Source organism: Scyliorhinus canicula, chromosome 3, assembly GCF_902713615.1.
Source record: "Scyliorhinus canicula chromosome 3, sScyCan1.1, whole genome shotgun sequence".
In the NCBI taxonomy this organism is placed as follows: Eukaryota; Metazoa; Chordata; class Chondrichthyes; order Carcharhiniformes; family Scyliorhinidae; genus Scyliorhinus; species Scyliorhinus canicula.
In genome coordinates, this window is record NC_052148.1 from 130,675,263 (window position 1) to 130,691,971 (window position 16,709).

The 16,709-nt window shown below is 44.5% G+C and overlaps 1 protein-coding gene across 4 annotated transcripts in view; it reads left to right on the forward strand.

The window, feature by feature from the left end:
• The window catches only part of atp8a1 (ATPase phospholipid transporting 8A1), a 433,224-nt gene that overhangs the window by 382,380 nt on the left and 34,135 nt on the right, over positions 1-16,709 (forward strand). For all 4 annotated transcript variants that reach the window (XM_038791303.1, XM_038791304.1, XM_038791307.1 and 1 more), the window contains 2 exons: positions 1,038-1,094; positions 13,609-13,714. In XM_038791303.1, the coding sequence (XP_038647231.1) occupies positions 1,038-1,094; positions 13,609-13,714 (163 nt within the window). The remainder of the gene's footprint in view (positions 1-1,037; positions 1,095-13,608; positions 13,715-16,709) is intronic.

Here is a 16,709-nt window from a genome sequence, read left to right on the forward strand (position 1 = left end):
TTTAGAGCTCCCAGCTTTTCTTAATCAGACACAAAGCTTTTGATGTATTGGTTGACAATTCATCTCTCCCTCTGATTTCTGCTGCTGAGCAGAACAACAGTGAACAGGTGAGAATTGCACAACTGTGTTGTCATAGCCTCCGGAGACTGGGAGGAGAATTACTGGGTTACATCCGGAGGGGCAAAGTCAGCATTGTGCTCTGGAAACCTTAACCCATTACTTTCATTTTACTGCTGGTCAAAGTTTTAAACTTCAAAGGATTGTGTAAGCTTGAATGCAGAACATTTGTTGAGAAGGAAAAAAAAACTTAGATTTCTGATTTTCACCAGAATTATGCACGGAATATCTACAGGAGGTTCTACCGGTCATCTGTAACCTCACCTGGAGGCAGGTGGATCCTAGCAGGAAAAGGCAGGTCCTGTTGGCACAGGGTCTCTGACATTTCCGTCATGCCTTGTGAAAGGGCAGCATCGCTCTCTGCAGGTCACAAGACGGATGTCTTCAGGGCGGAACTAGAGGCAGGGACTCAAAAGATCAGCAGGACCATGTGGAGGCTGGTGTGGTATGTGAAATGAGGCATACCAATCTCCAAATGGATACAGGTGGATCCTGCTGGGTTGGGAGGAGGCCAGGAAAGTGGCTTGCATTGCCGATAAGGGCCGAACGCAAAATGAGAGGGAGGGAGAAACCTTGGCAGATGTCAGTTGTATGGGTCAACTGAAGCTGGCCTTGTTGCAGCACTTCCACCTGCTGCCCATGCAGGGTTGGCCCCCTCCACTGGAAAACCACAAATTACAAAAATTATTGGTGGAAGGCATCAGTCACTGCCTCGTGTCACGTGTCAGGATTATGTTCTGAGGATTTTTCGGGACCTTTATGTGGACAGAAATTACAAACATCAATTCCTGATGGGAAAATGGCCTACTACTTCTCCGATATCTTATGGTTGTCAATTTTATTGTGGTTACATTTGTTTGCAGAATTTCATATGATTGTGCTGCAGAATTACTTGCCCATATGTCTTTTTCTCTCTACAGTTTGTGGTGATCACCGTTTGCTTAAAAGCTGGTTTAGAGACTGCTTCCTGGACTGTTGTGAGTATTGATAATACATGAACTAATCCTAAAAATGTACTTCTAATGTACTTGGAAATTCCATCATTTTGTTTTTGTTGACTGGTTTGTCTCCACAAGAGTATAATTCTTTTCTGTATCTAAATGTTAAATAATACAGCCTCCTATGCTACAATCAAAGTGGACACAGTGGGTAGCACTGCTGCCTCTCACACAGGGTCCTGGGTTCAATTCCGGCTTCGGGGGACTGTGTGGAGTTTCTCCCCGTATCTGCATGGGTTTCGTCTTGGTGCTCCAGTTCCTATCACAGTCCAAAGATGTGCAGGTTAGGTAGATTGGCCATGTTGATCTGTTCTTTTGGTGGGGGGCAGTCCTTGAGGATTCGGGAAGCTCCCAGGGAATGGGGTGGGGAACATCTTGTGATGGTGGGGTCCCTTGGATGATTGTTGTGGTGCACTCAACAGGGGGTGGGGGGGGAAAAGTTAGTGACTGCCATGCTGGGGTGCTGTGAGGCTGGAGGAGGGCTGAGGAGGTGTGATGAGGGGAAGGTAGGTGTGGGGAATGATGTGGGTGGGTGCAAGTGGGGAATACCGTAGGGACTGGGAGAGGGTCGTGGGGGGATAGGGCTGGCGAAAGCATGTTCGAGGGGGCTGGAGGAATCCTTTGGGGAGGGAGTAGTCAGGCTGTGGGAGACATCCCCTGTGGGTTTGCGGATGGGAGGGAGTGTTCTCGGGGATTTGCGCTGACAAGATCTCGTTTGGAGATCTTCCCCACAACTGCCAGTGACATGAAAAAATGTGGACCAGCTTTCCCTAAAATTATATGTCCCTGGAGAGAGAGTGTGACGGCCCGGAGAGGGGGGTAACACGGTGCACAGTGGTTAGCACTGCTGCCTCACAGCACCAGAGACCCGGGTACAATTCTAGCCTTGGGTGACTGTGGGGAGTTTGCATGTTCACCCCGTGTCTGCGTGGGTTTCCTCCAGGTGGTCCGATTTCCTCTTACACTCCAAAGATATGCAGGTTAGGTGGATTGGCCGTGCTAAATTGCCCCATAATGTCTGGGGTTGCGCAGTTGAGGTGTAGTTACGGGGATAGGACGGGGAGTGGGTCCAGGTAGGGTGCAGACACGATAGCCGAATGGCCTCCTTTGCACTGTGGGGATTCTATGACTTCTAAACAGCTTTACACTGTCGCGTCCAGACGCATGGAATGGTTCTCTTTCAGAAACGAAAACCAGTTGTGATGACCACACCAGGGGTACAGAGATGCCTGGAGGCCTTGGGGTTGAGGACCAAGGCTGGGCATTGGGCAGTGCCAGTTTGGTAACCCTCCTCCACTAGGGGAGGGGGATTCCCTTTATGGGGAGGGGCGAGAGATGCACGCTGACAAACGGCTAAGAGGAGATGGGAGAGGGTGCCCCTGTGATACCTCTGTGCTGCAGGGACCATCCAGAATCTTGTGGGGGGGGTAGTGATGGGGTACTCGAGCTGTGGAAGGTGGGAGGGAGATTATTTTTCTCTCCGGTCAGGGCACCCTTTAAAGATGATCCCAAATCTCTGCACAAAAGAGCTGGTTGGCTCTTGTCAGGTCTCACTGCACCAGAGCGACAGTGCAAACCGCACTCCCAGATTTTCTTTTGAAAGTGTCAGAAAACCTGGCTCTGTTTCTGGAGAGAAACACGACAATTTTCAGCCAGAACTTGACACTTTCTCATTTTGGGGGAAAATTTCATTCAACGTGTTCCTTTTTTATTCTTCCTGTCGAAATAGAGAATTTTGCATTTTCGTACATTAGATTTCATTTGTCAGATCTTTGTCCACCTATCCGTGTCCATTTGAAACCTCCTTATGTCTTCTTCACAACAACTTAATTTTCTACCTATTTTTGTGTTATCTGCTAATTTAACAACCATACCTTCTGTCCCTTCATCCAAGTCATGAGGAGACGGTGGCATAGTGGTATTGTCACTGGACTAGTATCCCAGAGACCCAGAGTAATGCTCTGGGGTCCCAGGTTCAAATCCCACCATTGCAGGTGGTGAAATTTGAATTCAGTAAAAATCTAGAATTAATGATGACCATGGAACCTTGGCGCAAAAAAACCATCTTGTTCTCTAATGTCCTTAAGGGAAGGAAATCCCTTAAGGGAAGGAAATCTGTCGTTCTTACATGTGACTGGCCTACATGTGACTCGAGACCTGCCCTCTCAAGAGCAACTAATGGGCAATAAATACTGGCACAGCCTGCGATGCTCACGATTGCACAAAGTTGAGGCCCAGTCCACCAGTTCCTCGATCTACAGGCCTCCCCAGGGTGGCTGCAATGGCACCCGAGGGTGATTGGAGCTAACTGCGTGGTTAGGGTGGTTCCCTGACCCTCTCTAGAATGTGTGGGTGGTACTTCTAAGCTGGCAGAAGCGGTGCCAGGGTGGCACTGCCAAAGGTCAGGGCCTGAGGAGGGACATGCCCATGAAATGAGGGTGGATAGGAGTTGGGTGGGGTGTACGGGGCAGTTAAGTAGGGGCATCTTGGAGGCTGGGGATCTGTAAGGGGGCTTGGGGGGGGTTCCTGAACAGGCAAGGTGTCCTCCTTTGGTGTGGAGTAGTGGCCATGTGTGATGAAAAAAAGTCAATGTGGGATAAACGGATGAGAAAGTGACTAACTGTCATTGGATAACGGTAGGGAACCTGCCGAAACCATGAAACTCCCTGAAAAACCCGCCGCAAATGAATTTAGAAATGAAATGTTTCCATTGAATTCTGCTCTTAAATTGGGTATAATACAGCTGAATCAAGTGCTTCATAACCAGTGATGGACAAAAGATGGAGGAACTGAGCAATGATGAGAGAATGAATAGACTTGAATTAAATTCAGTAGCGATGAGGCTGTTGAGGAATGATCTAGTTGGTGTCTAAAATAACACTATTGATATTGAGAGGGAAGCAGGGAGCAACTTTTCTCTGGGAATTTGGAGGCGGGGAGGAAAAGCTTAAATTTGAACTACGTTAGTTAAAAGGAAATCGGGAAACTGCTTCATGCAAAAAAGATTGCAGAATGTGAAATGCACTGTCCTGTGAGCCATAGGTGCAGAATCAATTGACAGATTTGAAGAGAACTTGCTGAGGAAGCAAGACTATTCAGGGATTTGGAGCGAATGAAAGGAATTGGAATTTTTTTTTAAGTGTGGGTTTTAACAAAATGCATATCTTCTGCCTTCTGGAACTGTATTCCACTGCAGCATGTGTTTCAAAGATCTTGCTCGCCAACCTACGGTTGTTATCGCTTCAATTAAAATGCATTACCTAATTTTCTTAGTTCCAGACCCTGTGGGCAGGCAGTTTCCGGTTAGATGCTCTCTTTCTCTATTAGTCTATTTTCGTGATCTCAAATAAGGAATCATGCCCATAGGGAGCACGGGCTGAGGAATTAGGGTTACAATATTGGAGTTATAACTTCAATCCATGTTCCTTTGAGCGCAGTATCCCTGTCATAAATACAGGATTGTGGAATTAGCTATCTCTGTGGGTTTTTCCCATTTATGTTAATCTCCTGCCCTACAGAACATTTTGTGTGAAAAAGCAAAGGTCATATCAATACCCCATACCGGTTTCGACTACACAGTTCTAAACATTTGGCAACTCCCCAAATGAAAAAATATTCTTCGGGGAAATAGAAATTTGCCCACCCAGATCAAGACAATATGCTCCAAGCATGGGTTAATTAACTTCTGCCTTTATTTCATATGCATACTCTCCAGGAAGTGCTCTGCAGAGCTAATGTGTAACAGGATTTTGGCCTATGGTGCGAAAAATATTCCATCAGCCCTTTATGCCTATTGCTGAAAAACAGAGTTGTAAGAGCTCTACACGTAAGAACTCTAAAACCTTGGAAACTTTGTGCAACCGCCATCTCGTCTCTCAGGGAAAGTGCTCACATTGTTCCTTTCCTTTAATTAAAGGGGATTTGGGCTTCCATCTGCTTGTTTTTATCTTTTATAGTTTCATGATGCACAGGGTTTCTGTCATAAAACATTCAAAATCAATCAAATAAACACGACTTCTGACGGCTTCAGCATACATGTCGAGTCTAGGGCAGCGGCCTTCCGGAGGGGCCCAATTCGACTCTTTCCTTTTCGTTTGCTGCACCGCAGATCTCGCGGTCTGCTGTTCCGGTTCATTGGTCGTCTCCTTGGGTTTGCTGTCGGCCTCTTGGGGTCTGTGGAAGAATTGCCGGAACCTCAGTCGCCTGATGAATTCCTCCGTGTCTGCCGCGAGACCGATGGGGTCCATTTTGGTGGTGAAGCCGTCAGAAGTCGTGTCAATGCCAGATTCATCAGTCACAGTCACAAGGCAGCCCCGAACGTCACCCAAGTACAACGCAATGCCATCCGCGCTCTCAAAACCAACCGCAACATCGTCATCAAACCAGCAGACAAAGGAGGGGCCTCCGTCATACTGAATAGAACGGACTACTGCAAAGAAGTATACTGACAACTCAACAACCAGGAACACTACAGACAGTTACCCGCAGATCCAACCAAGGAACACATCCGCCAACTCAACAGACTGATCAGGACCGTGGATCCAGACCTTCAGAGCACCCTACGTGCTCTCATCCCACGTAATCCCCGCATTGGAGATCTCGACTGCCTCCCGAAAATACACAAGGCCAACGCACCAGGCCGTCCTATCGTTTCAGGCAATGGGACCCTATGTGAGAACCTCTCTGGCCACATCGAGGGCATCTTGAAACCTATCGTACAAGGTACACCCAGCTTCTGTCGCGACAAGACGGACTTCCTACAGAAACTCAGCACCCATGGACCAGTTGAACCAGGAACATTCCTCGTCACAATGGATGTCTCGGCACTCTACACCAGCATCCCCCATGACGACGGCATTGCTGCAACAGCCTCAGTACTCAACACTGACAACTGCCAATCTCCAGACGCAATTCTGCAACTCATCCGCTTCATTCTAGATCACAACGCCTTCACCTTCGACAACAAATTCTTCATCCAGATGCATGGAACAGCCATGGGGACCAAATTTGCACCCTAATATGCCAACATCTTCATGCACAAGTTTGAACAAGACTTCCTCACCACACAGGACCTGCAACCGATGTTATACACCAGATACATCAATGACATTTTTGTCCTTTGGACCCACAGCGCAGAATCACTGAAACGACTACACAATGAGATCAATAAATTCCACCCCACCATCAGACTCACCATGGACTATTCTCCAAATTCTGTTGCATTCTTGGACACACTCATCTCCATCAAGGACGGTCACCTTAGCACTTCGCTTTACCGCAAGCCCACAGACAACCTCACGATGCTCCACTTCTCCAACTTTCACCCGAAACACATTAAAGAAGCCATCCCCTATGGACAAGCTCTCCGTATACACAGGATCTGCTCAGACGAGGAGGAGCGTAACAGACACCTACAGATGCTGAAAGATGCTCTCGTACGAACGGGATATGGCGCTCAACTCATCGATCGACAGTTCCAACGCGCCACAGCAAAAAACCGCACCGACCTCCTCGGAAGACAAACACGGGACATCACTGACAAAGTACCCTTCGTCGTCCAGTACTTTCCTGGGGTGGAGAAACTATGACATCATCTTCGCAGCCTTCAACACATCATCAATGAAGATGAACATCTTGCCAAGGTCATCCCCACACCCCCACTACTGGCCTTCAAACAACCGCGCAACCTCAAACAAACCATTGTTTGCAGCAAATTACCCAGCCTTCAGAACAGCGACCACGACACCACACAACCCTGCCAGGGCAATCTCTGCAAGACATGCCAGATCATCGACTTGGATACCACCATTACACATGGTAACACCACCCACCAGGTACGAGGCACATATTTGTGCGACTCGACCAATGTAGTCTACCTCTTACGCTGCAGGAAAGGATGTCCAGAAGCGTGGTACATTGGCGAGACCATGCAGACGCTGCAACAACGAATGAACGGGCATCGTGCGACAATTACCAGGCAGGAATGTTCCCTTCCAGTCGGGGAACACTTCAGCAGTTAAGGGCATTCAGCCTCTGATCTCCTGGTAAGCGTTCTCCAAGGCGGTCTTCAGGACACGCGACAGCGCAGAATTGCCGAGCAAAAACCTATAGCTAAATTCCGCACGCATGAGTGTGGCCTCAACAGGGATCTTGGATTCATGTCGCATTACATCCACCCCCCCACCATCTGGCCTGGACTTGCAAAATCCCACCAACTGTTCTGGCTTGAGACAATTCACACCTCTTTAACCTGTGATTATCCCTCTCCCTGGATCTGTAATGATTTGATTACCTGCAAATGCTCGCATTCCAAGCATTGTCCAGCATCTCTGACTTTGTCTATATAAATGTTTCTGGAACATACCTCGCCATTCACCTGAGGAAGGAGCTGTGCTCCAAAAGCTTGTGTTTGAAACAAACCTGTTGGACTTTAACCTGGTGTTGTAAGACTTCTTACTAAAATTATTCTGTCAGCACGTTGTTTCAACAAAGGGTAACCACCTCAAACAGCAACCCGTTTCCCATCCCAGCCAGCACTGCCATTGAAGCTTGAGTTAATATCTAATGTTATTACCACAAAATCCCTGTTGAGATCGGAGAACTGCAAAGTACCTCATGCTGTTCCTTTATTCTGTTATTTTTTGCATGCTGGTCTTCTGTAATATTTGCTGTTCCAACAATAGATCTACAATTAAAATGTTAGCTCTCCACAGATACTGACAGATCCACTGAGTATTTTCAGTTTTTCTGAGGTTGCTTAAGGCAACCATCTACTTATTCTTGCATACCTTCTTTCTAAAACATTATACTTATTCTTTATTGGGAGAGGTATATACAAAGTTGGATTGCCAGATTCAATTTGAAATTTTTCTCTTTGTCATTGGTTCTCCCTATTTTCATTATCTTTTTACAGTTTGAATGTCTTTGCTTGTTACTATGACTGGTGGGCGTATGACCAGGATGCACTGACATATTGCCCATCCATACCTGCCCTTGAGAAGATGGTGGTGAGCCTCTGACTTGAACTACTGTAGTCCCTGTGATGTGAATACTGCCACAGTGCTGGCAGGGAGGGATTTTGACCCAGCGACAATGAATAAATAGGGATACAATTGCAAATCACGATATTGTGCAGCTAAGATTGAAGTTGCAGGTGGTGGCATTCCCATGCATCTGCTACCCTGTCCACATTGGTGGGTAGCAGTTATGGGTTTAGAAGGTGCTGTTGAATGAATTTTAGTGAGTTGCTGCAGTGCATCTTGCAAATTGTACATACTGCTGCCACTACGTAGGTGGGGGAGGGAGTGAATGTTGAAGATGATGGTTGGGGTACCAATTAATTGGGCTGCTTTGTACAGGATGGTGTTGGGCAAGAAGCTGCCCTCATGGCAAGTAGAGAATATTTTATCACACTCTTCACTTGAACCTTGTAGATGATCGACAGAAGATAGAATCATAGGAAATAGGAGCAGGAGTAAATCTTGTGGCCCATCAAGTCTGCTCCACCATTCATTATGATCAAGGCTGATCATCTAACTCAGTAATCTGTTCCCGCTTTCTCCCCCCCCCCCCCCCCAAATCCTTTGATCCCTTTAGCCCCAACAGCTATATCTAACTCCTTCTTGAAAACAAATAGATGAGTTATTCACCACAGAATTCCCAACCTCTGACCTACTCTGGCTGAAAAAATAGGAAGTCAAATTATTACCTAAATGGGATGCAGATTCAAAGTGTGTCTGGGGAGAGGGATCTAGGTGTCTTTGTTGATGAATTGCAGAATGTCAGTATGGAGGTAGAACATGTAATTAAAAAGGCAAATGGAATGTTAACGTTTATTGCAAAAGGACTGGAGTATAAAAGTAGAGAAGTATTGTTGCTATTGCGTAGGCTGTTGGTTAGACCACATCTGGAGTATTGTCCAGTCTCCTTATTTGAGGAAGGACGTGGTGGCATTGGAGGCAGCACAGAGGAGGATCACCAGATTGTTTCTGAGGATGAAAGGGTTGACTTATGAGGAGAGATGAAACAGTTTGGGTTTACACTTGCTGACATTTAGGAAGAGAGGGGGTCTGATTGAGGTATATGCAATACTAAAAGGGATTGATAAAGTAAACTTAGACCAAATGATCCCCCTTGTGAGGCAATCTAGAGGTCACAGATATAGGTTGAGCGGCAGTAGATTTAAAAATGAGATGAAACGGAACTACGTCTCGCAGAGGGTGGTGAATTTGTGGAACACGTTGCCCCCATAGTGAGGAGTCTGAGTCATTAAATGGTTTCAAGAAGATGATAGATAAATTCTGATTTTTAAAAATTGGTCAAAGGGATATGGGGAACAGGTGGGTGGTGAATTTGAGACCAGGAAGAGGTCGGCTATGATCTGATTGAATGGCGGAGCAGGCTCAAGGGGCTGAATTGCCTACTTCGGTTCCTAATTCCTATGTTCCTGCTCTTGTAGCCACAGCATTTATGTGGCTTGTCCAGTTCAGCTTCTGTCAATGGTAACCAGTAGGATATTGATGGTGGGTGGATTCAGTAATGGCAATGCCATTGAATGGGTAGGAGAGATGGTTGGTTTCTACCTTATTAGGGCTGGTTTAGCTCACTGGGCTCAACAGCTGGTTTGTGATGCAGAACAAGGCCAGCAGCATGCGTTCAATTCCCGTACCAGCTTACCCGAACAGGCGCCGGAATGTGGCGAGCAGGGACTTTTCACATTAACTTCACACTTGTGACAATAAAAGGTTATTATTATTGGAAACGGTCATTGCCTGCATTTGTGTGGCATGAATGTTACTTGCCATTTATCAGTCCAAGCCTGAATGTTGTCCAGGTCTTGCTGCAGGTGGACACAACTGTTTCAGTATCTGAAGAGTTGCGAACGATGCTGAGCATTGTAGAATCATCAATGAACATCTTCACGATGGAGGCAAAGTCATTGATGAAGCAACTGAAGATCATTGGGCAATAAAGATGATCTCAATACAAATTCACATTTACATACTCATACATTCCTATATAGCTCCTCTTGAGACAGTTGACAGAAACCTAGATTTCTGTACAAAAAAGACCAACTTCTATGTACTTAGAAAGAAATTACAAAGGTAGTTGGCACTTTGTTCGGAGTGAATTTACATACCATCTTTAACAAAAAAGTTATCACTTTGCTGTATGGTTGAAGGTAGTTTGTAAATAGTCCAATTGAGTTGACCTTCAGACCCAACATATAAAATCCAGTACCACAGGTGGTTTAAAACCCAACCTGAAGACTGCAGTGTGAAAATGGTCTTCTGATTGCATTAGGAACATACAAATTAGGAACAAGAATAAGCCATTCGGCCCGTCAGGCTTTCTTCTCAATTCAATCAAATCATGGCTGATCTGATTGTGGCCTCAATTCCAGATTCGGCCAACTCCCAACAACCTTTGACTCCCTTGTTAGTCGAGGATTGGGTCAGGAATGGAAACATTGAAAAAAAGCTAAAGATAATGGCCAGAATGTTCCAGCCATTCTTGCTGGTGGGATCCTCCGGTTCCACCAACAGCGAACACCCAGCGATGAGGGTTGGGGGGGGGGGGGGGGGGGGGGGGTGGAGGTGGGGGGCTGCAGGCTGAGAACAGGAAATCCAGTTGGTAGCGGCAGAATCTTCTGATCCCGCTGCCGGCCAATGGCAGGCTGCTTCCACCGCTGTGAAACACACTGCTGAGTACCTGGAAAATCCCTACCAATAATCAATCAAGTCTAAAAATCGTCCCTCGGAAGATAAATTAATTGATTACAAACTAAAGGGGGTTGCAGGAGCAGAGACACCTGTGTGATCTTTTAAAATGGCAGGACATGCTGAGAAGTTGTTTTGAAGAAATGTGTATATGAGATGCTTGGCTTTATTAATGATAGGAGTAGGGTTACAAAAGCAGGGCTATTTTGCTGAAATATATAAAATACTGGTTAGTCTGAGTACCATACTTTCGGAAGGTTGTTGAGGCCTTTGTCGAGCTCACAGAAGAGATTTACCAGCATGGTACCAAAGGTGAGTTGTATGGAGCGAGACTGTAGAAGTTGGAATTATTCTCCCTAGAACAATGAAATTTAAGAGATTTAGTAGAGCTGCCTCAAATCAATGATTGGTTTTGCTAAAGTAAACATGGATAAATTGCTTCCAATAGCAGAAGGGTCAGTAACCAGAGGGCACAGATTTAAGATGATCGGGAAAGGAGCCAGTGGTGACAGGAGGAACACTTTTTTAACACCAAGAAGTTGTTTTGAGCTGGGATGCACTGCCTCAAAGTATGGTGGAGAGATTAAATAACATTTTAAAAAGGAATGGATAGGCACTTGAAGGGAACATTTACAGGGCCACAGAGAAAGGACAGGTTTATCTGGGATAGCTCTATCAAAGAGCTGACACAGGCTGAATGGGCTCTTTCTGCGTGATATCATACTATGAAGTAATTATGACTCCCGGAGATAACAAAAATATTCATTGCCTCCAAAATCAACATAACACCTGTGTGCCTATGCTGTGACATAATGCAACTGTCACCAAACAGATAGATTCCATTAAACTTGGACCAGGTTTTGGAGATGGCAGTGTAAGTTGGCCCAACAGGCTTGTGAGTGACTCCCACCTAAGGTGCTGTCAAATGATGTTTTTAGTGTTGCCCTAATTAACCCCAGAAGAGAGCTAAATATTTTTTGGAGGAATCGGAAAACCTTTCCTTTGAAGAAGTATGGTTTACATGTTGCTTGCCTTTTTTGTTGCAAGGGGAAGAATTTCATGACTAGAGAGGAATGCATGGGGTGTCACGGTGGCATCAGGGTGGCACAGTGGTTAGCACTGCTGCCTCACAGCTCGGGTTTAATTCTGGCCGCGGGGACTCCGTGGAGTTTGCACTTTCTCCTAGTGTCCGTGTGGGTTTCCCCTGGGTGCTCCTATTTCCTCCCACAGTCCAAAGAAGTGAGGTTAGGTGGATTGGTTATGCTAAAGTTACCCCTTAGTGTCCAAAAGGTTAGATGGGGTTATGGTGATAGGGTGGAGACATGGGCTTAAATAAGTTGCTCTCTCCAAGGCCTGTGCAGACTCGATGGGCCAAATGACCACCTCCTGCACTGTAAATACTATGATTCTATTATAGACAACAAAAGGAGCGCATTGATACGTTTAACTGTAGTGTTCAGGTAGATTTTTCAAGTTCTAACTACAGGCACAAAACTTCTCGTGCTGGGGGTGCATACTGAGAATTAAAGCACAAGCAGTCAGGAAACCCCACTAAATTTTCCAGTCATTCATTTTAAATGGGAAATGTCGAGGTGCACTGACCACTGTACCCAAATATTTCATGTAGGCTCTTAATGGAAAATGGGTTGTGCTGGAAGAATTAACTTCGAAAATCTATCCATGAAACTTTTCAAGTTATACTTTCTTAGTAAATTCTGTTCTTATCATTAGAGCCTTTTTTTATTCCTTTACTGGCTAGCGTATGTCATTGGTTAGGCCAGTGTCTCCCTCTCATTATCTTTGAGAAGGGGTGATGAACCACAGCAGTCCATGTGTTGGAAGTACATCAGTTGGGGAGGTATTTCCATGATTCTGACCCAGCGACAAGGAAGGGATGGTAATATAGTTCCAAGTCAGAATGGTATGTGGATTGGAGGGAACTTGTCGATGATGGTTTCCCCAGGCATCTGTTGCCCTTGTCCTACAGCACCTTGTACCATGCTTGTAAATCTTTTTGCACTTTCTCCAATGTTTCTATGTCCTTTTTATAGTAGAGTTGAGAAACTGTGTACAGTATTCCATTGGTGTACACTGATTGGTTTCTTAGTAAATTAGCATTTCTTGATATAAAGACATTTTAAAAACATGCCTGCATACTTTTTTTAAATGAAAATGATTGCAGTGCCTTCTCTAACCAGTGCAATTTGCAGAATGCCACAATTTCAACCTAGGGTTATGACTTGATACAGGCAATTTGAACCTTAAGCCAGTGGAGAAGCTCACAAGTGTGAAAGTAAGTTGTTTGGGGGATAACTTATATTTAAAATTCTCCAGTCTTTCACGTTGGTTCAACCATTGCAATCCAATTGTACTAATGCTGCTGACGGAAAATCCAATACATGTTTAAAATTTCACTACAAATTGTGACCAGATAAAAATCTTCACACTCTTAAGTCTGCAACTAATAAATAAAATTAGATGTCAATGCTGATGAAAGCATAAATATATCATCGGATTTTGTTACAGTTGAGTTAGATGTGTTTCCATGCAATGTTCACTTTAAATGTTCTCAAAGAATGTGTACTACTAATTGAAATTTCAAATTGACACCAAAGCATGACAATAAAGAATCAGGTTGATGTTATACTTGCAATATAAAGACACTATATTGATATTGGTTTACCAGTAACACTGTATATAATTTTACTCAACAATCTATCAGTGCTTGGTCACAGATCTTGATATCTTGATGATTTTTTCCCCCCCCCAACCAGTTCAGTCATGTGGCTATCTGGGGCAGTATCGGAGTGTGGGTGGTGTTTTTTGGAATCTACTCATCACTGTGGCCTGCAATTCCACTGGCTCCTGACATATCTGGAGATGGTACTTATTTTAATATTATACTTCACATTTATGTTGGGGAATAAACATCAAATGTTGTCCTAGTGCACTGCTGGTTGGCTTTAGTTCATGTTATGTTATATTTTTCCGATTAATGTATAACCATCCATTTGTGAAATTACCAAAACGGCTGTCATTTGAAGACTAGTAATCCAATTACAGAATGATCTGGAGAGTTGTGCAGTCAATGCTTGTGGTGAATGTATTCACCATAATACAAGTTGTCTGTATAGTACTGTGGCCTATGGCCAAGAATAGTGATATGATCTCCTTCCATGCATTGTACTGGAATCCTGGTGGGCTCCGCTTCTGGCTCCGCCCCCCCCCCCCCCCCCCCCCCCCCCCCCCCCCCCCGAGGCAGTATATAGACCTGCCGGCTGTGGGCGGCGCTCATTGTTACAACAGTCACAGGCAGGCAAGTTGTTGGATATTAAAGCCTATGTTCACTCGTTCTTATCGTCTTGTAGTGAATTGATGGTACATCAATGCTATTAATGAGTATGCTTTCAGTGGAAACTAAAGCCTTTGACATTGGTAAAAATGCACTAGCTTTGACTGGGTGTTGGAATGTACAGAACAGTATTACCCAAAATAGCTTAATAACATTTTCAGACCTATTTTGTTGCAACTATAGAACTGCCATTTACCAGAGATGCAATTTATATTGCAAATCAAACAATTTGTTTGTGGCAGTAATGTTTCCATCTCTTAGTCACAAATGAGATTCCATTGAAAGCTAATTTCAATGTTGACAATTGTTCTGCGGGTAACAGTATTGTGTGGTGTGGACTGGAGCTTCCTGTTCTGTGCTGTCTTATCTAATCTCAGGCAGGATGGTACAGTTGGCTTCATCCTGAAGCCTAGGAAAAAGAAAAAATAATCAGCTAGGGTTGCTGCTTCTGTATCCACTGGTTTGTGCTGAAAAATACATGTGTATGTAACGGGTAGGAAACTCTTCTGTTAAGAGGATAGTAACTTTGTACATTATCACGGTGTCGCTATCTCATTCCCATAATTTTAAAAACTAAACTAGCTCTACATATGTGCTTTATATGTAACGAGAAATTTTGGGGATGCAGATTGGGAACAAATCTGTCAAAGTAACGAAAGATCAATATCGCAACAGCTAAACGCAAAAGTGGAGAAGTTTTTATAAAAGATGTGAAGTTTAAATAAATTGGTATGTGCTTTGGCTGTAAAATATTTAGTGTAGTCAGCATTCTGCCTCTATTACTGGTTTGTGACAGCTGCAGGCATTATATGGTCCTGAAATAACACATACGCCACTTGCCCTTGTCTTTTCAGTCTTGTTTAATGAAGTGCTTAACTGTTTAGTTACTGATTTCTGTTTGCTGATGACTGCATAGTGACTTGTTTTCAGATTGATGCATGCAAGAGACAATGTGAACAGCATTTTTGAGGGGGGGGGATTTTTGAGGGGGGGAGATTTAGATCAGAAGTGAAATAAGTGATTATTTTCAGTGACATAATGCCCACCTGCAATGTCAGTAATCTTTTCCATTCAGTAAATATCTGTTTCACTAGAAAACATTGAACTTTGTTGCCAGGCTCTGTAATAACATAGTGTGCCAAATTATAACCATAATTTTATACTGAGGGGCTGGTTTAGCTCACTGAGCTAAAATCGCTGCTTTTAAAGCAGACCAAGCAGGCCAGCAGCACGGTTCGATTCCCGTACCAGCCTCCCCGTACAGGTGCCGGAATGTGGCGACTAGGGGCTTTTCACAGTAACTTCATTGAAGCCTACTCGTGACAATAAGCGATTTTCATTTTTCATACTATTTAACTTTTCATTTTTCACTCATTTTTATAAAGTATGATATTTATTTAAACTATCTTGTAAAGAATTAGCCATCTGATGAAACACAAGTGTACCAAACCAGGTACTCATTTGCCTTACTGTCTGTTAGATTACAACTAGTTCCAGACAGTTTTGTCTCTTGCAGTTATGCAATGTTTTTATCTAGTGAACATGACTAGACGTTTAGAAAGGTCGGATACCAGGTTTTCAAACTCCAGGTCAGGACCCGCATTTTGGTCATGAGCTGGTTTCAGAAGGCAATGGGTCGTGCTATTCCTGCAGTGGTCCCGATCGCGGGAGTAGCACCCAATGACCGCTACTGGCTATTACGTTCAGAATGGCGGCACGCTATCGCCTTTAAATTAAAAAAGATGAGTGGAGTATGGAGACCTCCGGCAAGAAGTGGCAGCAGAGATTAGGCCACGTGCCCTACACGTACATCTGATGGCAAGTGCCCTCCATGTATGTGCTTTGCTGCCAATCACGGAGCAGAGTTGCTTCCATTTTCCAGCTGCTGGCATGAGGACTGTGAAATGGATTATTTTCTGAAAGTAAGAGATGGTCACAGACTCAAATAGACAGTGCTCCTACTGACAGGGTCTCATAGCAGAATCTGCTGAGGAGAACTGCTCAGACGAGTCCAGGACAGAGCACTGTAAGTGTTGGCTCTGTACAGAGCTCCAGGTCTTCTGGTTAACAGTCTACAAAGAAGAACATAACTTGGGAACAAGCAGTATAAAGATGATTTATTGAGATATAGTTTTGGCCAATTGTGCCAATGCAAATAAAAATGCAAAACCCAATATGTAGGGGGGGTAATGGCAAATGAGAGAAGAAGTTTTAAATTTTGAAAGAGAAGTGCATGAAAAATTCCTTCTGAGGTTGAGACCCCAGAATCGGTTATTAACTTACAAATTAAGAGGACTAAGCTGCTGACCTGTGACACCACCATTAAAAACATGCTAAATGCCCATGAGGCTGTCAGCATTCTGGAGCAGCATCTCCCAGGAGTATTCAGTGCTGAGTAAAACAAGAGTTTTGTTGCTATTGCCCTTCACGACGAGCTACATGTGCAAGGTTGGATTTTCCATTTTCATAAAGATGAAGACGGCACCAAAGAATTGGCTAAACTCTGCACCTGATATGTATATT